The 17,972-nt window shown below is 39.0% G+C and overlaps 1 protein-coding gene across 3 annotated transcripts in view; it reads left to right on the top strand.

The window, feature by feature from the left end:
* Window positions 1-17,972, top strand: part of LOC132833332 (SWI/SNF-related matrix-associated actin-dependent regulator of chromatin subfamily A containing DEAD/H box 1-like) — a 120,394-nt gene that overhangs the window by 92,959 nt on the left and 9,463 nt on the right. The window contains exons 13-22 of one of the 3 annotated variants that reach the window (XM_060851509.1): window positions 4,649-4,724; window positions 5,379-5,514; window positions 5,863-6,000; window positions 8,594-8,689; window positions 11,208-11,325; window positions 11,968-12,086; window positions 12,380-12,568; window positions 13,235-13,353; window positions 14,630-14,809; window positions 16,523-16,705. In XM_060851509.1, coding sequence (XP_060707492.1) covers window positions 4,649-4,724; window positions 5,379-5,514; window positions 5,863-6,000; window positions 8,594-8,689; window positions 11,208-11,325; window positions 11,968-12,086; window positions 12,380-12,568; window positions 13,235-13,353; window positions 14,630-14,809; window positions 16,523-16,705 — 1,354 coding nt within the window. Of the gene's footprint in view, window positions 1-4,648; window positions 4,725-5,378; window positions 5,515-5,862; window positions 6,001-8,593; window positions 8,690-11,207; window positions 11,326-11,967; window positions 12,087-12,379; window positions 12,569-13,234; window positions 13,354-14,315; window positions 14,609-14,629; window positions 14,810-16,522; window positions 16,706-17,972 lie in introns of those variants that run through there. The other 2 variants (XM_060851511.1, XM_060851510.1) reach the window with 2 other exon arrangements.

Below are 17,972 nucleotides of genomic sequence, written 5' to 3' on the forward strand. Positions count from 1 at the left end.
AAGAGATATTTTGCTAAAGCTCTGCAGAACATTGGCAAGAACACATCTGGAGTTCTGTATAGTTTTGGAATCCTTATTTAAGAAAATGTATGCATCAGTTGCAATTCAGAGAAAGCTTGATTGACTGGTACCAAAAATGGGCGTTATCTTGTGTGGAAAAGTTGAATAGGCTGAGACAAGGTGGGGGGAGGGGAAATGAGGAAACTGGAAAATTTCCTTGTCTCAGTCGATTCCCTCGAACTCAGCACCACCCTCCTAACCTGCAATCTTCTTCCTGACCTCTCCGCCCCCACCCCACTCTGGCCTATCACCCTCACCTTGACCTCCTTCCACCTATCACATCTCCATCGCCCCTGCCCCAAGTCCCTCCTCCCTACCTTTTATCTTAGCCTGCTGGACACACTTTCCTCATTCCTGAAGAAGGGCTTATGACCGAAACGTTGAATTTCCTGTTCCTTGGATGCTGCCTGACCTGCTGCGCTTTAACCAGCAACACATTTTCAGCTCTGATCTCCAGCATCTGCAGACCTCACTTTTTACTGCAAAAAATAAAGGTTTGGAGCAGGAAATGCAGACAGATATGTTTCAGGTTAATGTAGATAAATAACTTAAATGTTTTGGGAGGGAGTGAGAAAAATAAATGTATAAAATCAATTCCAATCTGAGACTAAAATTTGGACATTAATCACGTGGTAAAAATGAAATATTAATAAAATACTGTGAGAATAGGCCTTAGTTTATTAGGATTACACTTTTGGTACAATCTGGAATGGTATTGGGCAGTTTTGGATTTTTATAAATGGGGTTTAATTAGTCCAGCTGAATTATGCTAGGACCGGAGTCCTGGCTAATTGCGTAACTGGTGTTGTAGATCAGACTAGGTTCAGTTCCATGGAAATTTTTGGAACAAGGTTAAAGGGGGAGAGGGCTCAGCTGATGTTAAAGCTTCCAGAACAAGTAATAGGACAGAGAATATGGAAAGGATCAAGATTCTATCAGAAGTAAGGGGGCAATTAAGAATGTTGCAGGTGTGGGGGTGGGGTGTCAGTCAGAGGGTTTTGTACTTAAATGCACACAGTATACAAAATAAGGTAAATGAGCTTGTAGCACAGATTGGCAGGTATGATGTTATGGGTATCACTGAGAAACAACTGTAAGAGGACTAGGCCCAGGAACTAAATATCCACGGTAGCATGTCCTTTCGAAAGGACAAGTAAATGGGCAGAGGGATGATGTTGCCTTGTTAGTTAGAAATTAAATTAATAGCAAGAAGTTGTTGAGTTGCCAGCAGAAATGGTTGAGGTAGATACATTAACAACATTTAAAATGCATGCTGGTAAATACATGGATAGAAAAGGGTTAGAAGGATATGAGCCAAGTGTAGGAAAATGGTAGATGGACATTTTGGTCGGCATGGACAAGTTTGGACTAGAAGGCCTGTCTCCATGCTTTAGGACTCTATAACTCTGAGTGACATACAGTCAGAAGGCATAGAACCTGTGTGGGTAGAGTTGAGGAACTGCAAAGGAAAAAAAGATCCTAATGGAAGTTGTGTACAGGCCTCCTAGTAATAGGATGTAGGAAGAAAATAAATCAGGAAATAGAAATGGCAAATAAGAAAGGCGTTGTTACAATCATTATGGGGACATCAATATGCAGTTGAACTGAGAAAATGAGATTGATAGTGGAATCCAAGGTAAGGAATTTGTGGAATGCCTTAGGGCGTTTTTTTGTTTGAGCTCACTTGGAACAGGCAGTTCTAGAATTAGTGATGTGTAATGAGGCAGACTTGATTAAGATGAAGGAACCCTGAGGGAACAGTGACCATAAAATGGTAGAATTCACTTTGCAGTTTAAGTGGAAGACTTTTTAATCAGATGTACTGATAGTGCAATTGAATAAAGGTAGCTACAAAGACATGAAAAAGGAGCTGGAAGGGGAGCCTGGCCAGGGAGATCATGGAGCAACCATGGCAGGGGTTTCTGGGGGTAATTTGGGAAGCACAGCAGGAAGAAGAAATCTAAACGGAGGATGAGGCAATCAAAGGAATTTAGGGACAGCATAAAAGCAAAAGAAAAGGCATACAATGTGGTGAAAATTAGTGGGAAGCCTTTTAAAAACTAGCAGGGGATAACTAAAAGAAAAAGCAAGAAGGAGGAGATGAAATGTGAGGATAAGCTAGCTAGTAATATAAAAGAATATTTCAGGTGTTTTTAGGTAAGACAGGTGAGAGAGAAGCAAGAGTGGACATTGGACTGCTGGAAAATGAGGCTGACAAAGTTGTAATGGGGAGTAAAGAAATGGTGGAGGAACTGCATAGGTATTTTGTGTCAGTCTTCACAGTGGAAGACCTCAGCATACCAGAATTTGGAGAGACAGGGGCCAGAGGTAAGTGAGGAGGCCATCACCAAGAAGAATGTGCTAGGGAAACTGAAAGGTCTGAAGGTGGATAAATCACTTGGACTGGTTGGACTAGACTGCAGAGCCCTGGAGGAGATTGTAGAGACATTGGTGATTGTGTTTCAGGCATCGCTGGAGTCAGAGGGTGCCAGAGGCCTGGAAAATTACTCTTATAACACCCCCGTTTAAGAAGTGGGGTTGGGGGGGGGGGGTTGGTGGTAGGCAGAAGATTGGAAACTAACAGCCAGTTAGCCTGACCTCTGTCATTGGTAAGATTTTGGAGTCCATTATTAAGGATGAGGTTTTGGAGAACTTGAAAGTGCATGATACAGTAGAGTCCATACAGTTTGTCAAGAGGGATTCATGTCTGACCAATCTTAGAATTCTTTGAGGAGATAATAAACAAGTTAGACAAAAGAGAGCCTGTGGATGTGATCTGTTTGGATTTCCAGAAAGCCGTGGACGAACTGCTACACAAGAGCTGCTAAATACAATAAGTTAACAGCCTGTGTTATAACGGTCAAGATGCTGGCATAGATGGGAATTTAGCTGACTGGCAGAAGGCCACAAGTGGGGTAAAGGTTTTTTTTCATGATGGCAGTTGGGGACTAGAGGAGTTCTGCAAAAGTTAGTGTTGGGACCACAACCATTCACGTTATATGTTAGTGATCTGGATGAAGAAACTGAGGGCATTGTTGCTAAGTTTCCAAGTGACACAAAAAGAGGTGGAAGGACAGGCAGTGATGAGGAAATAGGAGGTTGCCGAAGGACTTGGACATGTTGGGCAAGTGGGCAGAGAAGTAGCAAACGTGAAAAAGATGTGGGAAATTGTAGTTATGCACTTTGGTGGGAAGAATACAGCTGTAGACTATTTTCTAAATAGGAAGTGACTTCCAAAATCTGAAGCACAGGGGGACTTGGGAGTTCTAATTCAAGATTCTCTTCAAGTTCGCATACAAGTTCAGTTGGGGATTGGGCAGGCATATATAATGTAGGCATTCATTTCAAGAGGGCTGGACTACCAAAGCAACAATGTACTGCCAAGGCTGTATAAGGCTCTGATTTGACTGCGTTTCGGATATTGAGTAATGTGGGACCTGTTCGAAGGAAGGATGTGCTAACATTGGCGGACATCCAGAGGAGGTTCACAAGAATGACCCCAGTGATGAGGCTTGTCATATTTGTCCAGTTGAAGGCTCTTGATCTGCACTCGATGGAGTTTAAAAAGATGCGGGGATGATCTGATTAAAACTTCATAATACTGAGAGGCCTGGATGGAGTGGACTTGGAGAACAAGTTTTCGATAGTAGGAGAGACTAGGACCTGAGGGCACAGTCTCAATGAAGGGATAATTGAGATCTTCAGCCAACCGTGGTTGATCTGTGAAACTCATTACTGCAAAAATCTGCGGAGGTCAAGTCATTGAGTGCATTGAGGAGATAGGTAGGATCTTGATGAATATGGGGGTTGACGGTTTTGGGGCGATGGCAGGAGAATAGGGTTGAGAAACATATCTGCCATGATTGAATAGAAAGATAAAAGATAAGAAGAGGCCATTCCCCCCCCTTCAAACCTGCTCTGCCATTCATCACAATCATGGCTGATCATCCAACTCAATAGCCTAATCCTGTTTTCTACCCATAACCTTTAATCCCATTCTCCCCAAGTATTATATCTCGCCGCACCTTGATTACATTCAATGTTTTGGCATCATCAACTTCCTGTGGCAATGAATTTCACAGGCCCACTACTCTTTGGGTGAAGAAATGTCTTCTCATTTCTGTCCTAAATGTCTCACTCCCAAATCCTCAGACTAAAACCTCAGGTTCTGGGCACAGCCACCATTGGAAACATCCTCCATATATCTACGCTGTCTCATTGTCATAGAAGTTTGTAAGCCCCAGTGAGATTCTTTCCCCAATCCTGTGCACTTCAATCTTGCACAATAATCTCTCATTCAGGACTTTTCTGAATGTCCAAATATACATCAACTAGCTCCCCCTTGCCGACTCTGCTAGTTACATCTTCATAGAATGGTGGACAAAACCCAGTGGGCTGAGTGACCCAATTCTCCTACAGCTTGTGATCTAATGGTATAGTTGAGAAATAGAATAAAATATTATGATAGTTACACATGTAGTACTAATCCTCACCTTAATCCAGCACTTAGCTGTAAAATTTCATTAGGTAAAGCACCTTTTACTCTTTATTTTAAGTAATTTATGGATTTGATGCTTTTGGTGCTTAGGATCTTTAGAAGACCGGAAAGTCCTCAGATCTGATATACTTCACAAGTTTGTGGATTTCAGTGTAATTGTGACTACGTAAGTAATGGAATTTCTATTGCATGCACTATTCCAACAGAGATTTGTGATTGTTGAATAATGCAGAAGCCCATGGATAATACATCTAGACATTGAAGTTTGGTGCATACAAGTGTTTGCATAGATGAATGTAGAGATACAAAATGTGCACTCACTTTGCACACTTGGTTGAAGTTTTCAACAATGTTGAGCATTGTTCTGTTGCACTCGCTTTTTGCCACAAGAGGGAGTACAAAGTCTGTCGTTAATTGCCATTGCTAAAAGCTGGTACAAAATTCTTGGATTGGTGCACCCTCTAGAAGTGCTGAGGCCCAACAATATTAAAATATTGAGCATTCAGTGCAAGTTCATTGATAACTGAAGTTTTGATTTGATGTCTATACTTTCATTGCTACTTAACCATTCAAAATAGATGCTGCTGAAGCAGAAACAATTATTGGATTGTCATGTTTATATGAAGTTCCATAATCCCCATTTTGTCCAGTTTCTGTTAATCATTGACAAGGTCAGGGCAAGTTGTTTTTTTTAAAAAAAGCTCAGTCAAAGCCATTAATGAAGGAGTTTTTGAAATGCTAAAAAAAACACTTAAATATTTTGTCACTTCAAACTCAAACAGCAAAATTTATGCAATCTGTTTGTTGCTTTAATCAACAGGTATAGCTGCTCAATAAGTAATGCAGATGACCGCAGTCTCTTTCGACGTTTAAAGCTCCATTATGCAGTTTTTGATGAAGGACACATGCTGAAAAATATGAGTTCCATTCGATATCAGCATCTTATGACATTTAACGTAAGTTTAAAAACATTTGAAGGCCGACTTAATCTACAGTTACTTGCTTATTTTATTCATCAGGCTAATGTAGTTCATTGCTTGTTGTTTTCTATTATTCCAATACCTTTTCATTTTGAATATTTACTGCCATAGAACAATTTTGTTTCTTGTAATAGATTTTTTTTCCAGTATGTGAATGTATTGAATAAGAATACTTTTGAATGGGGAGTATTTTGTATAAGTTTGATATTCTGATCAAAATTCTTGGATTGGTGCACCCTCTAGTGGTGCTGAATCCCTATAACATTAAAGTATCGAGCATTCAGTGCAAATTCATTGACAGCTGAATTTTTTTCTAATTATTAGGCTGAACATCGCTTGCTGTTGACTGGGACTCCACTGCAGAATAATCTCCTAGAATTGATGTCTCTGTTGAATTTTGTCATGCCAAATATGTTCAGCAGCAGTACTAGTGAGATTCGCAGGATGTTTTCCTCGAAAAGTGTAAGCATTAAATGTTTTAAATAATAACTGTGTTGATGTACAGTTGATTTATTTTAAAAATAAAACATTTGTTGGACTAGAGCACTTCAATGATAATGAGTTCAGAATTTCTATCATTATTTATGTTTGCAACTCAATTTTTTTATAGAAACATTTTTTTAGAAACAATATTTTGATGTATTTGTGCTGGTACTTTATTACTAGGATCAGGCACATCAAAATAAGCTAAACAGATTTGTTGCTATTACAGGTGAGTTGTAAATTGTTGATGGGGGTGATTCAGTCAGTATTGTTCCAACATCAATGTAAATAAAAGTCAGCATTTTTCTGTCAGGAGTGGGCAAGATCATTTCTTTGGATACAGATGAGAATTTGCCATTACAGGCCTGTAAAGTGTTCCATGCCAGATTATATGAACGCACTGTTTCTGGATAAGGAATCCGATGTTGAAACTTCAGAATGCTTGCACTTGTGAAAGCCTTTGTGAAGGCAGTTGTTTTAAAGTGAACCTGAGTGCATCAAATGTCTTCCAGTAATATATTGAAGGTGTTTCTACAATACCTCCCACAACTCTTTCACTAATGTGTCAATAACGGTATTGATGTTGATTCCTGCTCTTTCCCATAAATAGAAAAAATGTTGCCGTTTACTTCCAATTTCTTTCCTTTTTCTCATCACTTGGTCCGTTTCTCACTCTTCCCCTTGCTTTGATTTCATTATTTCTAATTCTGGGGTGAGGCTGTCCACTTATATTCACTACAGCCCCAACGTAACCTTGATCAGACTTCCTCCCACCCTGCTCACTTCCATTCTTCCACTTGCTGTATCTCTGTTACATCCATTCCAATGAGGTTACCTTCCACAGGAGAGCCTCCATCATGTCCTTCACTAACCAAGGATTCCTCCAACCATGGTTGTCAGGGCCCTCGTTCTTGTCCGAATCATTTTCCGCACTTCTGCCCTCACGTCTTTCCTCCTGCATTCCAGCACAATGATAGGGCTTCCCTTATGTTCACTTTGCTCCCCGCCAGTCTTTTGTTCAATCAATCACCCTGTACATTTGAGTCATAGAGATGTACAGCATGGAAACAGACCCTTCGGTCCAACCTGTCCATGCTGACCAGATATCCCAACCCAATCTCATCGCACTTGCCAGCACCCGGCCCATATCCCTCTAAACTCTTCATATTCATATGCCCATCCAAATGCCTTTTAAATGTTGCAATTGTACCAGCCTTGGCCAGTTCCTCTGGCAGCTCATTCCATACATGCACCACTTCTGTGTGAAAAAGTTGCCCGTTAGTTCTTTTTTATATCTTTCTCCGCTCGCCCTAAACCTATGCCCTAGACTCCCCAACCCCAGGGAAAAGACTTTGCCTATTTACTCTATCCATGCCCCTTATAATTTTGTAAACTTCTATAAGGTCACCCCTTAGCCTTCGTCGCTCCAGGGAAAACAGCCCCAGCCTGTTCAGCCTCTCCCTATAGCTCAAATCCTCCAACCCTGGCAACGTCCTTGTCAATCTATACTGAACCCTTTCACGTTTCACGACATCTTTCCGATAGGAAGGATACCAGAATTGCATGCAATATTCCAGCAGCGGCCTAACTAATGCCCTGTACAGCCGCAGCATGACCTCCCAACTCCTGTACTCAATACTCAATCCCATAAAAGAAAACATACCAAACGTCGTCTTCACTATCCTATCTACCTGCGACTCCACTTTCAAGGAGCTATGAACCTGCACTGAGTCCAACAGCTTCAAAGCATGAGCTCCATTTTGATTACAAATCCTACTCATCTGTCTGATGTCAATCTTGTTGGCTTTGCTGTCAGCAGAACTGACATATTTTCTCTCTGATGTGGAGGTGCTGGTGTTGGTTTGGTATGCACAAGATCAGAAGTCATATGACATCAGGTTTTAGTCTGATATGTTTATTTGAACTCGCAAGCTTTCTGAACGCTGCCCCTTCGTCAGATGTCCAAGCTCCAAAATTAAAATTATTTTGATTTCAAATTAAACTTGTGGGACTACAATTTGGTATCATGTGACTTGTATTTTCTTTGTCAAACTTATTTTGTATCTCAAATTATCCTTTGCAGCCATGGTCGCCCCCTTTTTCCTTTGCTCCCACAATCTGTTCTGACACTTTCCCCCCTCTATTAACAGCATAAAAAGCACAATTTTGCAACTCTTTCAGTTTTGAAGAACTATCCTTGGACTCAACATTAACTCTTTCTCTTCACATCTGCTGTGCTTCTCCAGCGTTTACTATTTTTGTTTGAAGTAGTAGTTGCACTCATTTTGTGTCGAATTATTGATACTGAAAATTAAGTTTAGCCTTTTGAGTGCTGTGTATATAGCTAGTCTAGTTGATGGTTTCAACAGTGTGAGTTACGAATATTACTGTTTTTATTCATTTTCTGTACAGATGATCTTGTTTGCTTGAATATTTTCTTTATACCATTTTTCATATTTCTTCTCATCCTCTATTCAAGTGCAGATATGCTTAACTCTATAAATACATTAACACAGCTACTGTTCCATTATCTTGATGTATTTATCCTATAGTTTGTCTTGTTTCTTTATAGAAAACCTTGGAACAGCAAAGTAGTTTTGAAAAAGGGAGAATTGCTCATGCCAAGAAGATCATGAAGCCATTTATTCTGAGGAGAGTAAAGAGTGAGGTAACAGTTCTTCCTGTAATCTCGTGTCTTGGCTCATTCCTGACTTGTTGAATTTTATCTGAACAATGTTTCTGTTTTTTTAAAAAAAAAGGTCTTTTAGTGCACATTTTACATATTGCTGAATGTTCTCAGCATGTTATGTGCAGTGATTGCATTACTTTTTAATGCTGCATGTCTTTGCAGTGATGCTAACCTGCAGGAGACTACCTTTGAAAGTGAAGTCATAGGTAGATGGCATAGTGAACAGGGCATTTGGTATGCTTGCCTTTATTGGTCAATGCACTGAGTATAGGAGTTGGAGATGATAATGCAGCTATACATAACAGTGATTAGGCTAGTTTGGAATACTTTGTTCAATTCTGATTTCCTTCATGTAGGAAACTTAAAAGGGCTCAAAGATTTACAATGAAGTTGCCAGGGTTGTACAATTTGAGCTATAGGAAGAGGCTGAATAGGCTGGGGCTCTTCTCCATAGAGCATGAGAAGCTGAGGGGTGACCTTGTAGAGGTTTACAAAATCGTGAGAGGCATGGATAAGATAAATGGACAACATCTTTTCCCTGGAGTGGGGATGTCTAAAGTTAGAGGACACAGCTTTAAGGTGAGAGGGGAACAATTTAAAAGGGACCTAAGGGACAACTTTTTCACGCAGAGGGTGCTGGATGTATGGAATGAGCTGCCAGAGGACGTGGTGGGGGTTGGTACAATTACAACATTTAAAAAGCATCTCGATAGATATATGAATAGAAAGGTTTTAGATCGATATTAACCAAGTGCTGGCAAATGGGACTAGATGTTGTTTAGGATATCTGGTCAGCATGGATGAGTTGGACTGATGGGTCTGTTTTCATGCTGTACATTTCTGACTCTATGAATCCCTCATGAGTATACTTTTTTTTAAAAAAAGTTGACAAACATTGCAAGTTGTGGAAGCACTGAAGAGACCAGGCAACATCTGCACTCAGAAAAACCAAGTTAAAGTTGCAGATCAATGACCTTCCATCAGTGCAAAAAAGTGGCCATTTGCATTGATATAACATTTTTCATGACTCCTGTGCATCTCAAAATGCTTTAAAACCAAAGAGTGTGTTTTAAAATATAGCAACTGTAACGTAGGAAATTTGCCAACTAATTTTTGCACAGCAAACGTTCAATAGCAATAATATTATAATGACCTGTCAACTTGTGCACATCAATCTCCCTCTAACACCAACAAGGTACTGACTTAGTTTCAGTGATATTGATTGTAAGATATGTATTCATAGAATCTCCACTGTGTGGAAACAGGCCCCTTGGCCTAACAAGTCCATACCGACCTTCCGAAGAGTTTCCCGCCCAGACCCATTCTCGTACCCTACAACTTTTACATTTCCCCTGACTAATGCACCTAACATTCACATCTCTGAACACTATGGGCAATTTAGCATTCACCTAACCTGCACTACTTTGGACTGTGGGAGGAAACCCACACAAACTTGATGTTACAACACTGGGTAAAGCCCTCTGCTACTTAAAACCAGACACACAGAAAATCTCACCTCACGCGATAATCTGTGAAATTTCAAGTGACAAAAAACTATCCCAAATATCACTCTTTATAGAAAACATTAACAATTTTATTCTTTTAAGTACAAAAGGGAACATTAGACGGCAGCTATTTACAATTCCTTTTTAAACCTATCTTTTACCTCCCACTATACAATACTGGTCTGATTTTAAAAACGAAAAACCTGGAATAAGATTTACACAAAATCATATTTCAAAACCAGCCAGCTGTGTCAATTCTCCTCTGTACGTTTTCCTCTGTAGATTTTCCTTGGTGGTCTTTCCTTCAGTCTTCTGTTGTACAAATGTCTTGTGGACAGGTACCTCTCAGAGAGCTTTTCTGACAGCGGTTGGTGCTTTGCTGCTGTCTGCCATTCTCCCCAACTGTTCAAAATACCTGACTTTATATACCCCAAAACATCAGACTGTCTCATTGATTTGGTGTCATGAAAACAATAAAATTCAAATTTGATTGGATTTTGGTATCTTGAGACATAATTTAAACTGGCCGAATTGAATTTGTAATTTACCATGGCAACACAGTTCCAGCTATTTGTTTCATAACCAAATGTTACATTTTTAAACTGTTCAGCACACTCTGTGGTGTCATTCAGTCCTTACCAGCCTTCACACTCCCTTAAAGGTACAGAACTCACCTACACTTTCATACAACACAGGGAGAATGTGCAAACCCCACAGTCCGTTGTCTGAGTTGGAATCGAACCCGGGTGACTGGCCCTTGAAATTAAATGTCTGTCGCCTGCAAAACAAAAAAAAGCTTGGATACCTGTATCACCCAACATTAATCAAGTTATAACTAACATTTTGCTAAAATAAAATAGTCTATGTGCTTTCCTAGCAAGCATAAGTCCAAATATAGGAAGAAGCGATTCCAAATATCCATGAGATATCAATGTTGTTTTCTCTTTCCTGTTTTTTGTTTTGAAAGTTGTTTCCTCAAATTTGTTGTTTAGGTCTTACAACAGCTTCCACCCAAGCAAGACCGTGTAGAAATATGTTCAATGTCTGATAAACAAGAACAAGCATATGCTGCTCTCTACAAGAAGTTGAAGAAATCAATCAACAGTAATGGTACATTCTATATCTGTTGATGACTAATTTTGTGTTGTATGTTCAATCTAATTAAGTGCAATTGGCTATATTCATTTTTTAAGTTGTACTTTTGTCATTTTTTTTAGTTAAAAGCTTTTAAAACGTCTTTCCACTTAGACTAAAATGATGATACATGTTCATGATGCAGAATCCTCCTTGGCAAATAAATGAAGAATTTATTTTAAACTCAGCTTTGTTCACTCCTTATGTTTTTTTTTAATCAAGGACCTTTACAGTTGTAGTCCCAAGTCTTTCTACAGTTAAAAATTAAATGCTGTCTTCAGTGACACATGGGAGTTTGCATCCACTTTGCTCCATAGTACTGTGCTGGTGAGAGAATTATGGGATGATCTTCAAGATCATTGTGCGTGGATGGTTTTAAGGAACATCACGTGTCACTCTACAATATCAAAACTTGAAGAAACATGCCACACAACTGCCTTAAAAAATGACAGACAAAGTAATTTGTATGAATACATTTATTTTGTTTTAATACAAGTCTCCTCAGCTTCGTAAACGGAAAGTGTGAGAAGCTTTTCAAACAAGTTAACAGAATGCAGTTTGTTTGAGGAATTCTAACCTGAACAATAAGTGAACAATTAACATTTTTGTTTATCTCAGAAAAGCACGAGTTATGTAATGTGATGATGCAACTTCGAAAGATGGCTAACCACCCACTACTTCATAGGCAATATTACACTGTGGAAAAGTTGAGGAAAATGGCCAAACTGATGAAAAAGGTAAGATTTCTGATCACATCTAAAGTTGCTCCAATTTCAAAATATTCTTCTTAATTTCTGTGATTTAAAATAAAACCCTAACTAGCTACTTCCAGCAAAGTTAAGATGATAAATTTGAATGAAGTTCCTTTAAGAAATAAGTGGCTTTTGTATAGCATTTATTGTTATGTACTGGCAAATTAAATGTCTTAAGTAAAGCTAAGACTAAAACTCACTTCCCTTTAATAGTGTATGATGGTTACATGACTGAGATGCAGAAAGGAGCCTTTAATGCTAATTCATTCCATCCTCAGGAGCCCACTCACAGAGATGCCAACCCTGACCTCATCTTTGAAGACATGGAGGCGATGACGGATTTTGAATTGCACCATTTGTGTCAAGAATACAGTAGCATAAGAAGCTTTCAGTTAGAAATGGAGCTGCTTTTGGATTCTGGGAAGTTCCAAATTCTAGAGAGTATACTTACAGAACTTAAAGAGGAGGTAATTTTCCAAACAATTATAATAAGGTTTATTCCCTTTCGTTGATGATCATCTACTGGAGGTAAGTTAGAAATAATATTTGGATAGTTGCTTTTGCTGTGTTTTTATGTTGTGTAAGCTGAGCGGAGCATGCATTCAGTAAGTATTTTTGCTGAGTTTGTCAACATCTCATGTTCGAGGTTTGAGTAGCATGTTCAGGGCTTGGAAATGGATTGTAGGAACTCTGTTTCTGCCCTTAGCGCGAAAGAATATTTTGGATAGAACAGACAAATGGTCTGCACAGAAGGTTTGTGATAGGAATGTGGGGAAGAAAAAGCACTCCTCAAGACTTAGTTTCCCGCATTATGAATATCAGTTATATTTTTAGTCTCTTATATTCCAATTATATTAATTCATTAGTTAAGTCTTTATGCAATGCTATTTTCAATCTATAACATCTATTTGAATATAATTTTATTGAACGTTTTAAAAATAAAACAAATAGTTTGCACATCGTAATGCTTAACTCTCCGGACTTAACTATGGCTAACAGAATAGGATACTTACTAGAAAAAAAAACAAATGCCTGTGTGTATGCTGATAACTGATGTGTGCTGAAATAAAACTGAGAAGCTCCAGTACTAATTCAATTTTATATCAATGCCTCTAATTTGATATTGCTTTTAGGGTTCCAGAGTTGTGCTCTTTAGTCAGTTTACTATGATGTTGGACATTCTGGAAGTATTCTTGAGACACCATAAACACCGATATCTTCGATTGGATGGCAAAACTCAAATCTCTGATAGGTAAAGTTAATGTGTATTTCACTTTATTGTAATGTTTGAATAAAACATACATTATTTCACTTAATTTCAGCATTTTGTTGACTCGTCCTATTCGTCCAAGAAATTGTAGCATATGCAAATGGTCACAGTTATAGCAGTAAGTTACTTACTCAAGGTTGGAAACTTTCAGTTGGGTCTTAAAAAGCAGACAATTAGAAAAGATTTGAGTGTGCAAGTTTAAAAATTAAATGTAATTTTATATTTTATTTTAGCTTATCCTTTACAGTTTTTGAATAAGTGCATAAACTGTTAAAGCAGTTTCTTCAGGATATCTGTGCTTTGCAACAATGAAGTCAACAGTTAATATACTTATTTGTTTCAACAAAATGAATTACTGTCTTATTAGTGCTGCTTGTCAGGAATGCTTCTGTGTTTCCTGCTTTCATTGATTCAACTTCTATGTTTTGAGTATCAATTGTTCTTTTCCAAAATACCTTTTTATCAGCGCTGTCTTTTCAATTTTTTAAAAAAACTTTTCTCACTGTAGCTTGGCTTGCAAAACTTGAAAGAAGCATGCTTCAAGGCAGAGAGTAGTTTTGATTTTCACAGAGGACACTGTTATTTGCTAAATTGGTCTGTTTTGGTCAAGGAATGGAATCAACAGGGATTCAGTAGAGTCTAGTGTATCGAGAGATTTCCCTCAAAATATCTCAAAATACCCAAAAGGACTAATTGCATGCCAAACAGCATAAGCAACAAGTGATAGACTGAGCTAAGTGATCCCATTACCCACAGGTCAGATCTAAGCCCTGCAATCCTGCTACATCCAGTTGTGAGTGGTGCTGGACAAGTAACTCTTAGGAGTATCCCCGTACTCAATGGTTCAAGAGTTCAAAACACAAGTGCAAAAGATAAAGCTGAAGCGTTTGTAGCAATCTTCAACCAGTAGTACCAAGTGATTGATCCATCTCTGCCTCCTCCAGTGGTCCTTAGCATTATTGATACTCGTCTTCAGCCATTCAATTCACTCCGTGTGATAACGAGAAACAGTTGGAGGGACGAAATACTGCAAAGATTGTGGGCCCTGTCAACTTTCTGGCCATAGTACTGAAAATTTGTATTTCAGAACTTGTCACTGTCCTAGCCAAGCTGTTCCAAAACAGTTACAACACTGGCATCTACCCGATAATGTGGAAAATGTCCTGTACGTACAGCAGAGCAAATCCAACCCAGCTAATTACTGTCTCGTTAGTCTACTTTCAATCAGCAGTAAAATGATGGAAGATATCATCAACAGTGCTATTAAGTGGCACCTGCTCAATGATGCCCAGTTTGAATTCTGCTACTGCCACTCAGCTCCTGACCTCATCACAGCCTTGGTTCAGACATGGACGAAAGAGCAAAATGCCAGAGGGAAGTGGGAATGGCAGTCCTCGACTGAGTGTGGTATCAAGAAGCTCCAGCAGAACTGGAATCGGTAGGTATCAGGTCAAACTCTTCACTTGTTGGTGGAGATGGTTGTGGCTGTTGGAAGTCAGTCATCTCAGATCCAAGACATCCCAGCAGGAATTCCTCAGCGTAGTGTCCCAGGCTCAACCATCTTTGTCTGCTTCACCAATGACCTTCCCTGCATCATAAGGTCTGAAATGGAGATATTTGCTGATGATTATACAATGTTCAGCACCATTCACGAATCCTCAGATACTGAGGCAGTCCATGTTCAAATGCAATAAAATCTAAACAATATCCAGGCTTGTGCTGAAAAGTGACAAGGCGCATGCATTCCACACAAAACCAGGCAATGACATCTGTAATAAGAGACAATTTAATCTTAACCCCTTGACATTCAATGGTGCTACCATCACTGAATCCCCAAACAACAACACCCTTAGGTTACCATTTACTAGAAATTCAACTGGACTTGTCACATAAAAGCAGTAGCTACAAGAGCAGTCCAGAGGCTCTGAATACTGTGGGAAGTAACACGCCCTCTGACTCCCCAACGTCTGATCACCATTGATAAGGCGCAAGTCAGGAGTGTGATGGACTACTGTCCACTTGCATGGGTGAATGCAACTCCAACAACACTCAAACGCTTGACACCACCTAGGTTAAGGTAGCCCAGTTTGTTTGGCATCACTCCCTTCATCACTGATGTTTAGTAACACCAGTATGTACTATCTACAAGATGCATTTTAAAAATTTACAGAAGATCCTTAGACAGCATCTTCCAAATCCACAGCAACTTCTATCAAGAAGGATAAGGACAGCAGATACATGGGAACACCATCTACAAGTTCCCCTCCAGGCCATCACCATCATGACTTGGAAATGTATTGCTGTTCCTTCACTGTTGCTGGGTCAAAATGCTGGAATTTCTTCCCTAAGGGCATTGTGGGTTAACCTAAAACATTTGGACTGCAGCGGTTCAAGAAGGCAGCTCACTACCACTTTCTCAAGGGCAGCAAGATATGGGCAATAGATGTGCTGGCCAGCCAGTGATGTCCATTTCCCACAAGCAAATTTTGCTTCAGCATTTTTTTAGAAGTTGTCAGTGAATTTCAATGAGAGCTTTTCCTGAAACACCACCTTTCAGATTGAATGTTCCATTTAGTAACTGTAAAGTTCCATGCAGGCTTTTGACGCCTTTGTTACTGTTTTCATTCTGAATGACTTGCAGAACTAAGCGCATCATGAACAATTGAATTGTATTAAAATACTTTTTGTTTTTTTTTTCTATTTTTCTAATCTGAGGGTTTTACTGTACTAGTGTTATTTACTGCAATGGTTTGCTCTTCCCTAACAAATCAAGATTTTTTTTTGTATCCCTGTTTGGTGAAGTTAACTACTTTGGCGTTAATGCTTGTAACTTATCCAGGCTGGTATTTCTTTGAGGTGTTCCAAATTGAGATAATGTCTAAGAAGTCTAGATAATTCTAGAGCCTGAATCTTCTAAAAGTACTTCATTTCACCTTTTTTTCTTAAAAAGATGTCTGATCATTACTATTCAAAATGTGTTCATACTTCACTACTCAACGTCTATTTTCTTACTCACTTTAAATGTTTGAATTCCCCTTAATAATTTGAGTATTTTAATCCTCTCTGAGGGGCGTTAATTTTTATGAACAAATTTTGCATTTTTAGTTGTAAAATATTTGGAAGTGACTCTTTAACTAATTTGCTTTTTCAGAATCCACTTGATTGATCAGTTTAATACAGATATGGATATTTTTGTTTTCCTGTTATCAACTAAAGCTGGAGGATTGGGTATAAACCTAACCTCAGCCAACATTGTCATCCTTCATGATATCGACTGCAATCCCTACAATGATAAGCAAGCAGAAGATCGATGTCACAGAGTAGGACAGAAAAAGTAAGATGAAAAATTTAATATTCACTATTCCTGAACTCTGACCTTAGCAGTGACACTTGTTTCAAAAGAACTTGTGAGCACAATGTTTTGGCTTTCCATTGGAGTGTAATAATAGTGGTTCATTTGAATCTCCATTTAGCATGTACAGCATGTAAACAGACCCTTTGGTACACCTTGGCCATATTGATCAGATATCCCAAATAAATAGTCCAATTTGCCAGCATTAAGCCCATATCCCTCTGAACCCTTTCTATTCATATACCCATCCAGATGCTTTTTAAGTATTGTAACTGTACCAGTGTCCATCACTGTCTCTGACAGTTCATTCCATCATGCACCACCCTCTGCTTTTCCACTTAGGTCCTTTTTAAATCTTGCCCCTTTCACCTTGAACTTATGCCCTCCAGTTTTGGACAGCCCCACCCTGGGAAAAAGATCTTGTCTATTCACCCTATCCATGTCCCTCATGATTTTATAAACCTCTAGAAGGTCACCCCTCAACCTCTGATGCTCCAGGGAAAACAGTCTTAGCTTACTCAGCCCCTCCCTATAGCTCAAACCCTCCAACTCTGGCAACATCCTTGTAATTCTTTTCAAGAACCCTTTCAAGTTTCACAGCATCCTTCCTCTAGCAGGGAGACCAGAATTGTACGTTGTTGGGTGGAAATTGAGCTAGTCAACCCACGCTGCTTTTATGTTTTCTAGGAATTGGCTTTAGAGATCCATTGGCAGACATATAGAAACCTGGAAGTGATCTGAGATTTGTGAAAAGATGGGTGACTAGTTCTTGCATTGCACTTTTTCATAATTTTCGTAGTGTAGGAAGGAAAATTCTGATCAGATTTATTTTTCATATCATGCATTATGTAAAGGAGTGAGCATGAATTTGCTATTTGATTATGAACTTGCTACTCACTCAAGTCCATGCATGTTTAAATTTTAGAATGTTCCCTGCCACAAGAAAATGCCAGAACAAGCTCAAATTCCTTAATATTTTCACATCCCATTAATGTTTTATTTCTCTCTGTCCTTCCCCCAGTTCATTCCAGTTTAAAGTGGATATTTACTTCTAACCAGCAACTCCATACCCATCCCCCACAAAAAGCTAATACCAACTAGTTATCGTTACAGTCCTTTGAGTTGATGTAATTTCATGATCACAAAATTCTTTTTTTGCCTACACCCATTTCAGTGTACCCTTGCACAGTTATTATACTAATAGATTCTCCCAATTGTTTTGTGTTTCTGTTCATTGAGAGAAATAGAG

The sequence above is a fragment of the Hemiscyllium ocellatum genome, chromosome 36, assembly GCF_020745735.1.
Source record: "Hemiscyllium ocellatum isolate sHemOce1 chromosome 36, sHemOce1.pat.X.cur, whole genome shotgun sequence".
In the NCBI taxonomy this organism is placed as follows: domain Eukaryota; kingdom Metazoa; phylum Chordata; class Chondrichthyes; order Orectolobiformes; family Hemiscylliidae; genus Hemiscyllium; species Hemiscyllium ocellatum.